A 20,408-nucleotide genomic window follows, 5' to 3' on the forward strand; every position below is an offset into this window, starting at 1 on the left:
ATGAATAAACAACAAGGTCCTACTGTAGAGCACAGAGGACTATATTCAATATCCTGTGATAACCATAATGGAAAAGAATATGAAAAGAATTTAAGATGTTATGGAAAAATCTGAACAAACTTTTCGGCCAAACCTGTGCAAGTGTGTGTGACTGAATCACTTTGCTGTACAGCAGAAATTAACACAACACTGTAATTCAACTATATTTCAATTAAAAAAAATTTTTTAATGTATATTGACAAAAACCTACTTGTGTATACAACCTTGTATGTAAATAAGATTTTTTTCCTCTTGATACCACCTCAGAAACTGAGTCTCATTTAAGTAATTTAGTATTTGGTTAGATTATTTCAAGTAGATTTTTGTATTCTGGATTTATAATTTTGTTGACAAAGATTTTGGTGATCAATTTGCAAGTATTTGTTAATCCTTGAGTATAAGAATCTGTTTTTTCTCTGCATGATTTCAATACCTTTAGACCATGAAATTTTTGCACCTTATGTCCCTGGATATGTTCCAGTGTCTCCTGGCTTATAGTCTATGGAACTTGAATAGAATTTGTGTCCTGCTGCTGTGTGAAAACTGTATAAATCTTAATTATGTTGAATTGGTTCATACTGCTTTTCAGGTCTATTATGTCCTTCTAGTTTTCTGTCTATTCATTCTATTAATGTTTTAGAGTTTGATAGTGAAACTTTCCCTAAAAATCTTTATTTATCTACTTAAAAAATAATTGTAATATATAGTGGAACTACATATAACTTTGTTTTGTATTTTCCAAGTCTCCTGTAAATGTGTTATACTTCCATAATTTAAAAAATAAAAAAAAATTTTTAAAGAATCTGTCTTTTAAAAATAGTATTTAATATTTTACAGCCTAACTAAGTGTAATGGAGATCACTATTTTAAATCTAGGAAATAAACCATCATGTATCTAAAGATGAGTAATTTCAAATGAGCTGATAAGGTTTTTATTACTTTTTTATTTGAAATGTTTTATGGACTGGCTTAATTCTATTTAAAGTTTAACTGTGTGCTTATGGTTTATTTTGTATAAATTTTACAATAAAATAATTTAAATTTTCCCCCAAAATAAAACAAAGTGTTTAAATTCAAAATCAGCAGGTCAACCCCTAAGTCTAATGAATAAATCACCAGGCAAGCCCAGCTACTATGCCTGTAGATGTTCCAGACAAGTTTAATCACAGCTACAGGTAAGTATGGGTATCAGTGGTGCGGATGTGAGTGTTTCTGACAGGGATTCATCCCTTCCTCTTTCTTAACATTTATTTATTTGGCTATGCTGGGTCTCAGTTGCTACATGTGGGATCTAGTTCCCCAATCAGGGATTGAACCTAGGCCCCCTGCATTGGGAGCATGGAATCTTAACTACTGGACTACCAGGGAAGTCCCATGAGTGTTTCTGAAAGCCTAAATGATGAGGTTGAAAAGATGGGCAGAAGTTAGACTGTGGAAGGCTTTGAATGTCCAGTTAAGGAATATAGACTTTATCCTGTCAACACTAGGAAGCAACTGAAGGGTTTTTACACTCAAAGTTGTGAGGTATTCCATGCAATTTTCCGGAAAGGTGAATCTACAGCATTCCAAAGGACAAATCTAAAGGAGGAGATACTAGAGGCAAGGAGACTAGATATAAAGTGTTAAGAATCTGTACAATGTGATGATGGTTAAAATGTAAAGAATGTATACAAAAGACATGAAGAATTAAAAGACTTTGGGTTAAAGATGGCACATTGAATGCATATTTAGTTCTGCTCCCTCATCAAAACCCTGATAAAATTAGAGCAAAAGGATTTTTTAAAGGCATAAGGATGGGGGGATGTTGTAAAGGGGAGAAGACATTAGCAGCAAAGTTTGGAACCAGGGAGCAGACAAATAGTAACCGAGTTAGTTGGAGTGCGAACCTGTATCCTAAGTCGTCAGTACAAAAAGCTGAGAGGCAACTCAGTTTATACCACAGAGCTCCAAAAAGGCTTGGGAATTTGTGGTGCCAGGTACCTCTACAGGTAGGGATGAAGGAGTGGCTAAAACCAGAAGGACTGGTTCAAAGTCAGCCTGAGATGTTGACAGACCTGCAGATTCTGTCCCCCACCCCCCAACTCTGCAGAACCAAACATCATTTCATGACCCCTGCAGAAGACAGGAGGGTTAGTTCCTTAGAGAAGATTCCTGAAGCTCAGGAAAAAACTTTACCAAGACCATTTAAGATCCTCAGAGAAATTAAAGAAGACATTGCAGCCATGAGACAGGAAGAGGAAATTTTAAAAGACTTTTGAGAAAATAGAAGAGTTCTTGCTGTTGTGTTTTTGTTTTTGTGTCAGCTGTGCCACAGGACTTGTGGCATCTTAGTTTCCCTGACCAGGGATCCAGCCCCCTGCAACAGAAGCACACAGCCCTAACCACTGGACTGCCAGGAAATTTCCTAGAAGAGGTCTTAGGAATTAAAAGTATGACCAGAGGCACTTGTATGTGAAATCTAAAAAAAATAAACAAACTTATTTACAAAATGGAAAGAGACAGACATAGAAAATAAATGTATGGTTATCAAAGGGGAAAGTGAAGTGAAAGTTGCTCAGTGGTGTCCGACTCTTTGAGACTCCTATAGTCCATGGAATTCTCTAGGCCAGAATACTGGAGTGGGTAGCCTTTCCCTTCTCCAGGGGATCTTCCCAACCCAGGGATCAAACCCAGGTCTCCACATTGCAGGCGGATTCTTTACCAGCTGAGCCACAAGGGAAGCACAAGAATACTGGAGTGGGTAGCCAATCCCTTCTCCAGTGGGTCTTCCTGACCCAGGAATCGAACCAGGGTCTCTGGCATTGAAGGTGGATGCTTTACCAACTCAGCTATCAGGGAAGGAAAGATGAGGAGAGGAATAAATCAGGATGTCGGGATTAACATATGTAGCCCACCAGGCCTCTCTGTCCATGGAATTTTTCCAGGCAAGAATAGTGAAGTGGGTTGCCATTTCCTCCACCAGGGGATCTTCCCAACCCAGGGATTGAACCGGTGTCTCCTGTGTCTCCTGCATTGGCAGACAGGTTCTTTACCACTAACGCCACCTGGGAAGCCCATATATACACATCAGGGAAGTCCTATATACACACTACTATATATAAAATAGATAATCAGCAAGGACCTACTGTATAGCATAGGAAATGATACTCAATATTTTATAATAACCTATATGGAAATAACTTTGAAAAAGAATATATATATGTATATATACACATATAACTGAAGCACTGTTTTGTACACCTGAAACTAACACACTATAAATCAACTATACTCCAATTTTTTTTTTAATGATAAGGTAAATTTAAAACCTTAGTAAAAGGTTTGGAAGATAAAGCTGATGAAATGTCTTAGAAAGCAGTTTAAAAAGAGTAAGAAATGAAGAACAGACAAGAAAAAAAAGGAAAATTAATGATCAACCCAGGTAAATGTAAAACAGGTTACATGGATAGAGTTCTTTCTGAATATCTTTTAGGGATAGTAAGTAATTTGCTGAAGATCAAACAGCTGGGATTCTTACTCAGATGTGTGTGTGTGTGTGTGTGTGTGTGTGTGTGTGTGTGTTTTAACAGCAAGCTTTCTCCATCCCACTGTGCTATAATAAAGCGTCTACAGTAGGAACCAACCAGACCAATCGCATCTACCTTCTCCTCCCCAAAACATTTTGTCAAAGATCAGAGACAGGGGATGTGGTGACAGCCACTTGATGCTGCACCAGGTTAGGCTTTGAGATCTACTGTTTAGAGAATCTCTGGTTTCAGTCTTCAGTTGTAAATTCTCTCAAGGCCCATTCCAGTTCTAGTATTTTAAGGCTTCCTTCATATTTTCCATTTTCAATTTCTTACTTAGGATCATTGTTTTGGATCCTTCTCCATCCCTCATTATAAGTGATTTTGTCCTTTCTAAACCTTCTTTCATTTTATTCTTTTATTCTTTTTTTATTCATTTATTCTTTCATTTTACCATTTCTACTTCACCTTTCCTCCTTGCATTTACAGACTCTTCTATTAACACTTTTTTCAGTAGGCATATCTATTCTGCTCTTTAAAGGCTCATACTTTGCTCCTGTTGGAGAGAGAGCTTCCAGTCCTTTCAAACAACAGCATGTACAACAATAAAACCTCCACCTTATGTCTCATCAGTTTCTGGCTTCTCAATAAGGGAGTTTAGTTTCCCATGATTTAACCATACTTCCTCAAATGTTTTTGTAATACCTTTCTGCTCTAATGAATTTGTTTAGCTGCAATATTCCTCTGCCACATTTTCTAGCTTTGGAAAGATTCATTTTAACTGTTATCTTTCCACAGCCAGAAAAATTACTTCTCAGTTGACAAATCATAACCTTCTTTCTTATATATAAACTCAATTAACCCATCTCAACGATTTCCCTTTTGAAAGTACACTCTAGAATGCTAATATGTGTTTAACAATTCTGTAACTGTCCTTCCATTTCATGTTTTTATATTCTAAGTATTTCTTCCTTTGTCAATGTCTAATTATTTATAGACCTTTTCATAGAATCTTAAACAGCAAAACTAGAAGGAAACTTAAGAGGTCACCTGGGTCCATCTCCTACTTGAAACATTTATTCACACATTCATCAAACATTTATTGAGTACCTATGAGTTAGGCCCTGGTGTTCCAAGATATATAAAACAAACATCCTTGCTCTGAAAAAGCTCAGTCTAGTGGCGGACAGAGATAAACAAATTACAACATAGGAAATACTGTAGCAGATAATAGATATAAAACAGTAGGAACACAGAAGAAGAGAGTGACCAAAAATGCTTTGTAGTTCACAAAACAATTTCACAATCCATTAGCTCATTTACTTTTCTAAATGACTCTGTGACACAAGCATTACACGCAAGGAAATGGACAATCAGAAAGGTTATAGGACTTATCCAAAGTCACTTAGCTAATACTGAGTACTAGAATTCAACCTTCCTTCTTCTATTTTTAAAGTTTGGGTACATGCCCATCAACCTCTGCTGACTCTTCCCTTTCTTACCTACCGCTTTTGGGCCTACATGCAGCAAAATTACATCATTTAATAATTTTACTTTTTTCAATTTCTCTTAGGAAGTGTATGCTCATTAATTGAACTGCTTCTCCATTTAAATTCAAAACCATTTTTACATTGTCCATGTCCATACCATGAGGCACTGAAACTCTCTTTCAAATTACCACATTTTAACAAATAAGAATCCCAATACCTTAAGATTCTCCCTCTCATCTACTTAAGAAAGCCCCTAAACCTCTTGATAATTACGATGGTGTGATCACTGACCTAGAGCCAGACATCCTGGAACGTGAAGTCAAGTGGGCCTTAGAAAGCATTACTACGAACAAAGCTAGTGGAGGTGATGGAAATCCAGTTGAGCTATTTCAAATCCTGAAAGATGATGCTGTGAAAGTGCTGCACTCAATATGCTAGCAAATTTCGAAAACTCAGCAGTGGCCACAGGACTGGAAAAGGTCAGTTTTCATTCCAATCCCAAAGAAAGGCAATGCCAAAGAGTGCTCAAACTACCACACAATTGCACTCATCTCACACACTAGTAAGGTAATGCTCAAAATTCTCCAAGCTAGGCTTCAGCAATACGTGAACTGTGAACTTCCAGATGTTCAAGCTGGTTTTAGAAAAGGCAGAGGAAACAGAGATCAAATTGCCAACATCTGCTGGATCATGGAAAAAGCAAGAGAGTTCCAGAAAAACATCTCTTTCTGCTTTATTGACTATGCCAAAGCCTTTGACTATGTGGATCACAATAAACTGTGGAAAATTCTGAGAGAGACGGGAATACCAGACCACCTGACCTGCCTCTTGAGAAATCTGTATGCAGGTCAGGAAGCAACAGTTAGAACTGGACATGGAACAACAGACTGGTTCCAAATAGGAAAAGGAGTTCGTCAAGGCTGTATATTATCACCCTGCTTATTTAACTTATATGCAGAGTACATCATGAGACATGCTGGGCTGGAGGAAGCACAAGCTGGAATCAAGATTGCCAGGAGAAATATCAATAACCTCAGATATGCAGATGACACCACCTTTATGGCAGAAAGTGAAGAGGAACTAAAAAGCCTCTTGATGAAAGTAAAAGAGGAGAGTGAAAAAGTTGGCTTAAAGCTCATTATTCAGAAAACGAAGATCATGGCATCTGGTCCCATCACTTCATGCCAAATAGATGGGGAAACAGTGGAAACAGTGTCAGACTTTATTTTTTTAGGCTCCAAAATCACTGCAGATGGTGACTGCAGCCATGAAATTAAAAGACGCTTACTCCTTGGAAGGAAAGTTATGACCAACCTAGATAGCATATTGAAAAGCAGAGACATTACTTTGCCAACAAAGTCTGTCTAGTCAAGGCTATGGTTTTTCCAGTGGTCATGTATGGATGTGAGAGTTGGACTGTGAAGAAAGCTGAGTGCCGAAGAATTGATGCTTTTGAACTGTGGTGTTGGAGAAGACTCTTGAGAATCCCTTGGACTGCAAGGAGATTCAACTAGTCCATTCTAAAGGAGATCAGCCCTGGGTGTTCTTTGAAAGGAATGATGCTAAAGCTGAAACTCCAGTACTTTGGCCATCTCATGCAAAGAGTTGACTCATTGGAAAAGACTCTGATGCTGGGAGGGATTGGGGGCAGGAGGAGAAGGGGACGACAGAAGATGAGATGGCTGGAAGGCATCACCGACTTGATGGACGTGAGTTTGAGTGAACTCAGGGAGATGGTGATGGACAGGGAGGCCTGGTATGCTGCGATTCATGGGGTTGCAAAGAGTCAGACACGACTGAGCGAGTGAACTGAACTGAACACATGTATATGGTATACAATATGAAAAGTAAAAAGAAACATAGAGAAACAGTGAAAATAAGTATAAAACAGTCTCCTTCACACTCCTGTCCCCCAGCCATGCAGCAACCCACCTAGGGGACAACTACTGTTAACAGCTGCTTTTCAAATTTAAAAAAATACATTTTCATAAAACTGTGATTTGATACTGAACCATTTCATAGTCCCTGTAACCCTGAGCCATGTTATTAGGGACTTCCACTGGAATTTTTAAATTTTGCTGTCTAAAACATTCTTCAAAATTGATCCCATAGAAAACAAGATAAAAACAGCTCATAGTGCACTGAAAATGCTAATTCATTTCCAGACATTAATTGTTCAATTTAGTTAATCAAGCTTAGTGACACAGCATATTCTAATTCTTTTAAATTTTCTATTCTAATGACGTAACTTCTTTTTACAATGAGATGGAACATCTGTCTGATGAAAAATAGGCCATTATTATTCATCTGAAGCCACGAAGGCAGTTTCAGGAGAGATTTACATTTATTTCCTCTCCAGTGCCTAGCATAATGCATTAAATATAGTAAAAAATTTTTTTCAAAAATACAATAAATAAGTTGAATGAGTAACTAAATAATGAAGAGAATAGTAGATGGTTTATTGACTAGTTCTTGCTCGCAATAGCCCTTGTATTACAATCCAGTATAATGACTTTTGCACAATGGCACTTTTGTGCCAAAGTTACTCAATTTCAGATTCATCTGAGTCTTGAACTTGAAGCAACAAATATTTGAAATATCATCAAGGACATTGCTTTCTTACATAAAGGTATTAAAGCTCAGGAAAGACCACCCATTCTAGTTCCCTTGAAAAGAGTTATAGAAAAAGCAGATGGCTCTATTCAAGGTGGCAAGGGGAAGAGGAGTGCATTGTCCTTATTTTAAATAAATCAAAAACTCTGTGGTACATGTATTTGATGTGCAAACTTGGAATATTCAAGCCTTTCCCTGGAGTTGAGGGGAAAAGCCAGATGTAGATAAAACATTATGAGTCTACTGAATGTATCATCTATCACTGCATTGCACTGATGATGGCTTTATACTCAGTCACAGAGCATTTGCTCTCATTTTGTCACTAATTAGTATACAATGTAACTGAATTTATTACGTATAACTTCCATTATAGAATTTCCACCATTGTGACGGGGCTTCCCAGGTGGCTCAGTGGTAAAGAAACTGCCTGCCAATACAGGTGATGAAGGAGGGGTGATGCAGGAGACGCAGTTTTGATCCCTGGGTTGGGAAGATCCCCTGGAGGAGGAAATGGCAACCCACTCCAGTATTCTTGCCTGGGAAATCCTATGGACAGCGAAGTCTGGTGGGCTACAGTCCATAGAGTCACAGAGTCGGACACAACTGAGTGACTGAGCACACATATATGCGTTATTGTGACACACTTCTAGCATTAAGGACATGGGAATTTTACAACAGATAGAAATTAAATGACCACAAAACAGGACTTCACTGGTGGTTCAGTGATTGGGAATCCACCTACCAATGCAGGGGACATGGGTTTGATCCCTGATCTGGGAAGATTTCACATACCATGGAGCAACTAACCCCATGAGGCACAACTACTGAGCCCACACGCCTAGAGTCTGTGCTCCACAACAGAAAAAGCCATGCAGCAATGAAGTCCCAGTGCAGCCAAAAAACACATTTTTTTTAAGTTCCATGTAACAATTAAGATATAATCCATGACATTTCCTAAAAAAAAAAAAGTCCTCCAGAACATATTAAAGAAAGAATTTTTTTAAATCAAACATGCTATGGATTGAATTGTTTCTCCCAAAATTCTTATATTAAAATCCTAATCCCTACTTTGCTCAATGTCGTGTGGTGGTCTGAATGGGAGGGGAGTTTAAGGGAGAATGGATACATGTATATGTATGGTTGAGTCCCTTCACAGTTCACCTGAAACTATCACAATATTGTCAATCACATATACCCCAAAACAAAATAAAAAGTTTTTTTTTTGTTTTGTTTTTTTTTTTAAAAACCCTAATTCCTAATGTAATGGTGTTTGCAAATGGGGCCTTGGGAGAGGGACTAGGTTTAGATGAGGTCATGAGGGTGCAGCCTTCATGATGACATTAGTGCCCTTACAAGAAGAGATACTGTAGAGTTCGGTGTCTCTCTTTTCCTCTGCCATGTAAGGATGCATCAAGATGGCAGCTATCAGCGACCAAGAAGAGAGCACTCACCAGGACCCTATCCTGTTGATGCCCTGATCTTGGGCTTCCCAGCCTCCACAACTGTGAGAAAATAGATGGCTGTTGTTTAAGCCACCCAGTCTATGGTATTCTGTTATAGTAGCCCGAGCTGACTAAGATAAAACATATTAAAGAATCTGAAGATAAAACTCAAAACGAGTCAGCACCTTATTGGTGAGGCATTATGGGAAGAGCACTGGTCAGGGATATTGGGTTGGCCAAAAAGTTCACTCACGCTTTTCCACAAGATGGAAAAACCTGAATTAACTTTTTGGCCAAGCCAATACATAGGCTGAGCTCCATTACTGACTTCACGTATGACCTTGAACACGTTGATTCTGCATCTTTAGAATTAGGGGACCAGAAGAGCTCCCTAAGAGCCACTGTGCAGCACCACCCTGACTCCCTCTCTGACCATGACTCTGCCTGGGGTCTGCAGTCACTAATGATACTGCAGTAACGAGGTGAGATAGGAAGAAATAATCACAGAAGGCAGAGACAAGGAGAATAACACAATGTGGTATATAAGCTGCCACTCTAACATGATACATAAGGCAAGATGCATAACTGAGATGAGCATTTATGAAACCTGCTTCAAAAACAAAGATCAAAACTGAATACTGCAGCACCATCACCATCTCTTTGTACTAAGGGTTACAAAAAGATGAAAAGAATGCAAATATACCAAAAAAGAATGCTGCAGCCACAGAAAAAACAGTGGTCACTCACCTCCATTCTACTCTTCATTATTGTGTACAATGATTTTTCCAAGGTAAAGTATAAGAAAGATTATAATTGTGTAGAGAAAGGAGAACATGATATACTAACCCAGGACACAGCAGTGCCGTCAGCAAGAAATTTGTCTTCCACTTCAGACCTCTAAATGCTGAGGAAGTAAAGGACAGAATAATTACTAGGGCAACTAGATTTAGTCCACTTTACAAATATTTTACAGTAACGAGGACACAATTATATTTTGCTAGGTCAGCTAAAATTCCTGATGCAATTTTTTAAATTTTCAAGCTTTTTAATTTCTATATTTAACACACCAACTTGGAATAATAATAGTAATGCTTACACTTGTACACCTTAGCAGACACGTATCCAGCAGATGCTCCCATAAGGACCCATAACACAACAGAACAGGTCATTAAAGCACCACGATTAGCAGGAGAAAGAAAACCAAGACAGGCAAGAACTAAAAGCACAAAGAAGAAATATCAAACCAGTGACAATGATAGCCTCAAAACACATAAGGCTTTATAATATATTAAAGACACCTTATTAAGACATTTTTATGGAACAGCATACAGGGAAATTCTCTGATGTTACTTACTTAGCTAATTTTTTGACAATCTGTTCTTAACGAAAAGTCTGATCCCATACAAGGCAAACTGTGTTTTCAATTTAGTCTTTAACCTCCTTGTTTAAATCATTAATTATATTATTTTAAATCAAAATCAAAGAGAAGATCTTCCCTTTCCCTACTCCAGTAGTCACTCCCTAAAGAGCAAATCATTTTTCCCCACAAAAATTTCCTTCTGTTTCCTTTTATTCGAGGTGGGGGGGGGGGGGGGCGGAACATCACAATGAGACTTGGTCCCAGGAAAACATAACCTTAAGAGCTAAATTTAGAAGTTATCATTGACATCTGAAACACCTAATAAGCCATTTATTTACAGAAGCTTTGTTTGTGAAAATCCCCACTCTGGTTATCAAAAACTGACAAACTCTACTCTTGGTTGATAATGAAGGCAGAGAGAGTTCATCTGCCACTGTAAACCTACTAACGATGCCACTTCATTTATACATTTCAAGACCAGCGCTTAGGCTTGCCTTAGCATTTCAAAATCCTAATCTCTGAATTACAATTCCCTGAGCCCACCTAAAATATGATCTACCCACATGCAAAGCAAGGAACATGTATATTGGACATTACAATAAATTATTCAGAACTGAAGAAACTATGAAAGGTCCTTGATATAGGAACATATTCAGATCCATACCCTTAAAAGAAAATACAAATTTTATTTTAAATATACTACAAATACTCATTAAAATATACTATAAAATACACATTTCCTTAAACTTTAGGGTAGAATTTTCACAGTTCTGTTGTACACATGAATCAAAGTTTAACCTATGTCAGAATGTTGAAGATGACACATATTGATCCGAGCCTACTCACATAGAGTAATAAATGTCATAATCAAAACTTGTGTTCCTTGACCCAGTAAAATTGATAACAACATTCCATGCCTTGGAGGTCTGAATACATCCGCATGAATAAGCTTCCAACCATAATCCTTCTGGATATCTTCCTGCATAAGAGAAAGTCTTTAATAAACGCAGGAGTTATTATGACAGAAAGTTATAAGAGCTCTGAAAGTTAGCAGAAAACTAATTTTCCTCTAAAGACAAACTAATGGCTCATTTTGGATAAAGTAGGTCTCTGGCAGGTATGTGATCCTGCCATACAAATGAGCCATTCTCTAAGTTTTGCACTGAAGGGAGTGTGTTAATTATGTAAAGCACACAACTGGCTTGATTTTCATGGAAAAAGCAACATGATTTAACATACAAAAAAGAATTCAACTAATTCTATAGAAATTAAAATTTCATCAATACATAAATGATCATAAGAGTCAAGAGTATAAATTAGATAAAACTAAATTTGCCCTAAATTGTAGTATTTTGCAATGTTTTGTACATATTCTCATGTTCCAAATTAATGAAAATCTTAAATAATGATATTTTGAAAGATCAGAACATGGAAAAGTATATAACCAAAGAGTTGATAGCAAATAACTCTCTAATAAACTTACCTATACTTTTTAAGAATCTACACAATACTCTATACTTTGATTCAGCACAATATGCAAAATTACTAGACATTAAAATGTGTTATATTCAAGGTGCTATACTCTAAGTAGAAATACAACCTTGAGAACTGGGCAAAGCAGGCATTCAAATATTGGCTTAATCAAATATGTGCATTTTTATTTACAGGAAAACAAACCTGATTATATCTGATAATATCTTTGTGGAGAGTTCTTAATATGATCATAGCCACCATTCCAGTTAAGAAGAGAACAATGACAAATGAATTCAAGATACTAGAAAATGGAAAGAAGTAAAAATAGAAGTTAAACCTCAAATTTCTTATTTGAACAGTAAAAAAGAAAATTTGTGCACATGTAAAAGAAAGACATTCAAATTGTCATGTCAATCAGTTTTCTAAAGTTAAATTTGGATCAAAGGCTAATACATTTGGATAATACCTCAATATATTAAATGAACTTAAAGTTCTATCACAAAAGTTCATTACCAATTAAGCAATAGAAGCAACACTATTCTTAAGGTTATTTTACAATTTTTTAAGAGTACATTCCCAAAAATAAACAAGGGGAAATGAAAAAGATCAGGAACGAAAACTTAGTTCCAGAACATGAAACTGAGAATGGAAGTCCAGGAGTCAAGGTTAAATTGATGACTGCCTGACTGTCCTTGGGTAGATCCTTAGATGGACCAAGACTTTTAACTTTATCAAGTCTTTATCAAGTTTCAGGGTAAAGATCCCATGGACCACTTACCTACCAGCTCTTACTGGTTCCAAAACTGAATCTTAAAAATTATGTCCAAATGAAAACCAAGACCTTTAGCCATCCCACCACCCAGCCAAATCCAGACACATTTAAAAAAGTTTCACCAGAATCTCTGAAAAGACCAGCACTGCTGTAGAAAAGTGCCGCTAAGATGTCTAAAATGTCTGTTAAATGTCATAAGTAAATTAGCTCGAGACAGAAACTAAAGTACATTTATTATTACATCATAAATATTAATACTAGAGATTAGCCCCACCATTGATCTGGATGCCCTTTCCTTTCATGACCCCTTTAAAGAAACCATTTTAAAAAATTTTATTTGAAGAGACTCCTTGGAGGTGTGACAAAATGGGACGTGGACTATTGCCCCAACAGAAGATTTTCTAGAAAAGTTAAGATATGATCATTATAATGAGGAGGACAAGGAGGTAGAGGAGAAGGAAGAGTGAGGATAGAAATAAGAGGAGGAGGAGAATGGGAGCTATTCTCACTTTAAAGGCAATAGCATTGTAAATCAACTGTACTTCAATAAAATGAAATTTTAAAAAATAAAGTTGATAACTAATGAGAACCTACTGTTAGCTCAGGGAACCCTACTCAGTGCTCTGTGGTGACCTAAATGGGAAGGAAATCCAAAAAAGAGGGGATATATGTAAACACATAGCTGATTCACTCTGCTGTACAGCAGAAACTACCTCAATATTGTAAAGCAACTATACACCAATAAAATATTTCTTTAATTAATTTTACTTAGAGGCTAATTACTTTACAATATTGTGGTGGTTTCTGCCATACATTGAAATGAATCAGCCATGGGTGTACATGTGTCCTCCATCCCAAAATAAAATATTTTTTTAAAAACAAAGGCAATGGCAGTATAAGGAAAATCATTACCTCAGAAGACCATACTCATAGAATTATACCCTTCCTTACTTTCATCTTTTGGACTTCCCTGGTGGCTCAGACAGTAAAGCGTCTGTCTACAATGTGGGAGACCTGGGTTTGATCCCGGGGTCGGGAAGATCCCCTGGAGAAGGAAATAGCACTCCACTCCAGTACTATTGCCTGGAAAATCCCATGGACAGAGGAGCCTGGTAGGATACAGTCCATGGGGTCGCAAAGAGTCAGACACGACTGAGCGACTTCACTTTCACTTTACTTTCATCTTTACCTTTATAGTCTTCCTCCATCCAAAACTGCTTTATTATAAGAGATGAAGGGGGAAAGGTACTATGTGTACAGTTTCATCTATTTCTCATCAGCTTCTCTGATCAGTCTCCTAAATTACTAACTGAAGATCCTATGATCGCTGTCAGCACTTTAGGAAAGCCTCAATCATCACAGTCTCAGCTGGTCCATCCTTCAGTTTCATGTTGAAACTATTCCATCCACAGTCATGAAGGACTTCTAACTCTGTGGTTTGATCCTGTTGAAGATTCCTGAGGAATCAAGTCCCTTCACTGTGATTCCACTAGAATGTAAGCTTCCTGCAAGCAGAAGCCTGGGTGCCTTATTCACTGCCATGTCTGAGCACCTCCCCTAGTGCTTGGCATCCTAATAGGGATGAAAATGAACACCTGGAGAATGAATCGACCTTCACTCACAGACATTGTCTCCACACAATTGCCTCATCTAAATGACTTGCCTTGATTAAGTGACCACTTGCAGTGCTTTGGTTTCTCATCTGTAATCTTTTCATCTTTCTCTGCTCTTTTCCCAGTGTTTCATGACATCTTTACCTTCCTCCACCCCAGTTGGTTACTGCTTTTCCTACACTACTTTGCTCAGACTTTCTGACCCCACAAATGAAAGCATCTGTCTTGTTCTCCTTCCATCTTCTGCACAGGGTCCACTATCACAGTCCTATCCTGCCTACTTCCCAGCATGTATTACTCTTTACACGCAGACATGCTATCTCTTGGACATCTCAGCCTTCTTTTTCCCTTGAGCATAAACATTAGTATATTTACAACAGATTTTCCTTTTTGTTTCTCTTTGTGTATGTAGAGAGGTGGGGGAGGAGAAGAAGAGGGGAAATTAGCCAGAGAGAAGAACAACTGTCACTCAAGATCATCTCTGATAGGGGGTTGGGGGAAAGGGAATTGGGTGAAGTAATTAAAAGGTACAAACTTGCAGTTGTAAGATAAATAAGTACTAGAGATATAATGTACAATATGATAAATATAATTAACACTAATGTACGTTATACTGAAAGTTGTTAAGACTGTAAATCCTAAGAGTTTTCATCACTGAGGGGAAATTTTTTACATTGCTTTCATTTTGTATCTATAGGAGATGACTGATATTCACTAAACTTAGTGTGGTCATCAATACAAGTCAGATCATTATTCTGCACACTTTAAACTTATACTATTATATGTCAATTATATCTCAATAAAACTGGAAGGAACAAAAGATCATCTCTGGTAACAAAATAATTTTTAAAATACACATATGCATATATATGTGTGTATGTGTATATACATTTCCTACCGTGAAGCTACTTACTCTTTAATCCATAAAGTGCTTACCTAAACCATTGAATGCTGGTATGAGACATAGATTCCAAAATATAATCCCACCTAGAACCCCACCTGATCTGTTTGTTTTCCTAGAAACAAAAATACAAAAATCACATGACCAATTTTAACTGACCTTTTATTAAAGGTTATAATCCTAAAACAGAAAGTTATTCTGCCTGTACATTCTCCATTTCTTTACTGCTAACTTCATGGAATCATGCAATCTAGCCTGACATTTTCATCTTACTTTTATTTACTGATATCCTATCTCATTTCAGGCTTCCCTGGTGGCTCAGATGGTAAAGCATCTGCCTGCAATGCAGGAGACCCGGGTTCAATCCCTGGGTTGGGAAGATCCCCTGGAGAGGGAAATGGCAACCCACTCCAGCACTCTTGCCTGGAAAATCCCATGGACTGAGAAGCCTTGTAGGCTACAGTCCATGGGGTCACAAAGAGTCAGACAAGACTGAGCAATTTCACTTCACTATCTCATTTCAGAAAGGGACTAGGAAAAAAAATTTAGTTTACTGTTCATCAGAAATAATAGCACCTTTTTGTTATTTTTCTGTCACCCTAAATCCACCCCATACTTCATTTCTTTTTGTCCAGACCACATTTTCATCTTAATTGAAACTTTATAGGCATATATAATGAGAGTCACTGTGGTTTGTTTTTAAATTTAAAAACCTAAAAATAATCAAAAATCCCCATCAGAATAGGAATAAACAAACTATGGTAGTCCATGCTAAGAAATACTATGTAACCATTAAAAAGAAGGATGTACATCTCTAGGTGATGACATGTCTATGAAATAGCATTAAATGAAAAAATAAAGGTGAAAAGTACATAGTAAGACATGTATGTACAGCAAGATTCTATTCCCCCTCCAAAAAAAATACATATTTTGTAGATGCAAACATTTTTCTGGAAGAAAAAACAATGGTTATACTTTCGGAGGAAGAGACTAGAAATTAGGGGAAGGGTAGTAAAGGAAGGCAGAATTTTACTTATACATTTTCTATATGGTTTGAAGCCTTCACCACATATAAGTATTATCAATATTATTATTTAAATTGAACTAAAATTTTGAACTATAAGACAACTTGCTTCACTACAACACACCAAATCCACCTCCTGCAAATAGGTTTATTATTATTTTGTTTACTTAGAAAACAGTATTCAATTTCTGTCATTATTTCTTACAGAATATTCTAATATTTTACTTTTGTACTTTAAGTATTTTGAAATGTTTCAGCAACAAACTGATAAAAAGTTTTTTAATATTGTGGTTCTCAATACTTATTAAAACCTAAGAAAATATAATCACCAGTTGTTTCTGCTGATGTATGATCAAACTGAACCTTTCAATAGCTTTCTTATAAAATAGCCCCAATAAATGAATATCTCAAAAGATAATCCCTGATAAACATTTAAACCATTAATGTGGTATTATTACCCCTTAAATTAATGGCATACTCTTAGCAAAAGGAAAACACAGGTAACAAACTGAGCAAATATGACTTATTATTTAAAATTTGGTATCTGCACCCATCATTTAAAAAGTGGATATTTAATTTAAAAAAAATAGGGTTTTTAAAGTACCTTTAATATTAATTTCTCATTTTAATTAGTTTCTCATTTAAATGCTTTCTTCTCTGCAATCACCCACTGTGTTTCTTCAGTCTTTTAACTTCATTGAGGCTTTCAACGGCTAAGTCAAAGATCTCTCCTGGTAAATGTCACATTGCGCTTGAAATTATGTGGTTTATTTTCAAATATCTTTTGATAATGATTTCTAAAATAATTCCAGTGATAAGAAAACAGACTCTGTATGATTTCAATACTTTTAGACCATGAAATTTTGCACCTTGTTTTATGTCCATGGATATGTTCTAGGGTCTCCTGATTTATAGTCTATGGGAACTTGAATAGAATTTGTATCCTGCTGTTGTATGAAAATTGTATAAATCTTAATTACGTTAAATTGTTCATAGTACTTTTCAGGTCTGCTATAGCCTTCTACTTTTCTGTCTATTCATCCTATTAATGTTTGAGAGTTTGATATTGAAGCTCCAACTAAAAATCTTAATTTATCTACTTAAAAATAATTGTAATATATAATGGAACTATGAGTAACTTTGTTCTGTATTTTCCAAGTCTCCTATAGATGTATTATCATTCTTTAATAATTTAAAAAAATTTTAAATGGGCAGAAAAAATTAATAAAATTAGGTATCTATGTTTTTTGTAAAGTGTGGGGGATGGGTATGAAGAAAGTCAATGTACACTGCTTTTAAAAAAATGGAAATGATGGATTTTAATTGAAATGACTTTTAATTCAACAGTAGACTTTAGCTAACACCTGAGGACCCAGTGTTCATGATGAACATCATCTATGAAAGGTCAGGTTGACATTTTGTATCTACTGATGTGAGGTATCATTTTGCAGTCTTCCTGTTGAGAATCCATGGCCTGAGCCTGGTCATGAAGAACCATCAGACAGACCCAGGTTGATGGTCATCCTACAGAATGTAAGGTCTGTACTCTTCAAAATTTTCAAGAATATGAAACATAAGGAAAGACTGAAGAACTGGCCCAGATTGGAGGAGATCAAAAACTAAATATAACATGTAATCCTGGAAAGGATACTGAACCAGAAAGGGGAAAAGTGATATTGTTGGCCAGCTGGCAAAATCTGAATGGATGGATATGAATCAGATGGTAATGTAATGCTGTAATGCCAATATTGATTCCTGGTTTGCACAGTTGTATACTTGTTTTAGGGAAAGACACTCTGGCAGATTTAGGGGTGATGAGACAACATCTAGCTCTCAAAGGATTCACAGAAAGACTAATGATAATGGACACAGAGAGAAGAGCAAACAATGGAGCAAATGAAGTAAAATGTTAAACATTGGAGTATCTAGTTAAAGGGACTATAAGAGTTCTTTGTGTTATTTTAGCAATTTTTCTGTAGTATGAAATTGTTTCTAAATTACTTTTAGAAAATCTGAATTGACAGACTGACAAATTCAGGGATAGATATTCATTGCATGAAAGGATTTGTCTTAGCCATTTTATTATTAAAATATTATTATTATAACAAGGTGTGACTTAATTTGTCAAAATTTGAATTGCATGCATTTCTTCACCAGACTACTGTCCATTGCCTTAAGCAAGTTAACGCATATCAAGACTTTTAACAAGGAGTGAAATAAGTGAGGGAAATTAAAAGGTCCAAACTTCCAGTTGCAAAATAAATGAGTCACAGGTATGAAATGTACAGGGTGAGGAATCTAGTCAATGATTATGTAATACCTCTGTAAGGTAACAGATGGACTAGACTTATCGTGGTGATCATTTTAAAATGGATAGAAATATCGGATCACTGTTTTGTAACAAACAAGAACTAACATAGTATTGTAAGTTAATTATACTTCAAAACCAACAAATAAATCAATCCACAGAAAAAGGGATCATATTTGTAGTTACCAGAGATGGAAGTGGGGAGAAGGGGAATTAGATGAAGGTGGTCAAAGGGACAAATTTCCAGTTATGAGGTAAACAAGTACTAGGGATGTAATGTGCAACATGATAAATATAATTAACACTGCTGTATGTTACATATGAAAGTTGTTAAAAGATTAAATCCCAAGAGTTCTCATCACAAGGAAAAAATATTGCTTTGCTATTTCTTTAATTTTGTATCTATATGAGATGATGAATGTTCACTACATTTATTGTGGTCATCATTTCATGATATAAGTCAAACCATAATGCTGTACACCTTTAACTCATACAGTACTCAGTCACTCAGTTGTGTCCAACTCTGTGACCCCATGGACCGTAGCCCACCAGACTCCTCTGTCCATGGGATTTCCCAGGCAAGAATATTCGAGTGGGTTGCCATGCCCTGCTCCAGGGGATTTTCCCGACAAAGGGATTGAATCCACATCTCTTGCATCTCCTGCATTGGCAGAAGAATTCTTTACCACTGCACCACCTGGGAAGCCCCTAAACTCATACCATGCTGTATATCAATTATAGCTCAATAAAACTGGAAGAAAAAATAAAACGTAAAAAAAAGAGATACTTTCAAATATACATGATGAAGTTTGGCTTTTAAATACAAAGAGAGCCTAGAAAATCTGCAGTTGTTAAATCAAGTAGTTTTTGCACCAAACATTGCCATCTGCTGGAAATAACAGTCCACAACACATACTACTCCTCCATAAGACAATAAGAAATTATTTTAAAATCCTAAGGCATATTTGAGACAAAATGACAAATGTAAAAAGATAACTAAATGGTGGAACCCATTTTTTAAATTCATTTAAAAGTAATTATTCTGCATCTTTACATCCCAGAGTTTCAAAATCTTTTATAAGACATAAAAGCATATGAGGTAGGCAGGTCTTTAATGCTCTTTCTAATGAAATCACAAGAAGCAAAGGCAGAAATATAGATGAGAGCTCTTGATTCAGGACCCAGTGTATGATGGGTTTCACTCAGTAAAAACACCTGCAGGGAATCAAAGAAATCAAAGGGTAGGCAACTAGAGCTTCTTTTAGTCTAGTTGTTTTCAAGAGGGAGAACAGCACCCTCTAGGGGACATAATGAAACGATGCGAGGATACTACTGGAATTAGAAGCATAGTAGAATGCCAGACAGGGCACTGGGAGACCCACACAAAGAATTGAGAACAACTTCCAAAAGCCCCCATCCACCATTTATGTGCGTGAAAAACTGCTTATGATTATCTGCAGCTAGATTCTAACTTCATTTTACAATTAAAGTATTTTTGTGTGCTAAATCTTTTCAGTCATGTCCAACTCTTTGCAACCCATGGACCGTGACCCGCCAGGCTTCTCTGTCCATGTGAATCTCCAGGCAAGAATAATGGAGTTGGTTCCCGTACCCCCCTCCAGGGGCTCTTCCTGACCAAGGGATCGAACTCTTGTCTCCGGCATCTGCTGCATTGGCAAGCAAGTTAATATACATTTATTTTTCCCCCAGGAATGCAACTACCATGTAAATTGAGGGAAAATGGTACTGTTTGGCTTGAAACTTTATTAAAATTGATCAACATCTCAGAAAATCATGGCATCCTTTAGAAAGATGTGATATTTGAGCCACCAATATACAATAGTCTCACATTCATCTGTATTCATAT

At 36.6% G+C, this 20,408-nt stretch overlaps 1 protein-coding gene across 7 annotated transcripts in view; it reads right to left on the reverse strand.

Moving 5' to 3' along the window:
- LOC102396428 (transmembrane 9 superfamily member 2) overlaps positions 1–20,408 on the reverse strand; it is an 89,218-nt gene that overhangs the window by 35,379 nt on the left and 33,431 nt on the right. For 6 of the 7 annotated variants that reach the window (XM_044936669.2, XM_044936667.2, XM_044936668.2 and 3 more), the window contains exons 8-12: positions 15,245–15,324; positions 12,128–12,224; positions 11,297–11,429; positions 10,187–10,306; positions 9,937–9,994 (exon numbers count right to left, since the gene is read on the reverse strand). In XM_044936669.2, coding sequence (XP_044792604.1) covers positions 9,937–9,994; positions 10,187–10,306; positions 11,297–11,429; positions 12,128–12,224; positions 15,245–15,324 — 488 coding nt within the window. The remainder of the gene's footprint in view (positions 1–9,936; positions 9,995–10,186; positions 10,307–11,296; positions 11,430–12,127; positions 12,225–15,244; positions 15,325–20,408) is intronic. The other variant, XM_025276146.3, reaches the window with a different exon arrangement.

Source organism: Bubalus bubalis, chromosome X (assembly GCF_019923935.1).
Source record: "Bubalus bubalis isolate 160015118507 breed Murrah chromosome X, NDDB_SH_1, whole genome shotgun sequence".
Lineage (NCBI taxonomy): Eukaryota > Metazoa > Chordata > Mammalia > Artiodactyla > Bovidae > Bubalus > Bubalus bubalis.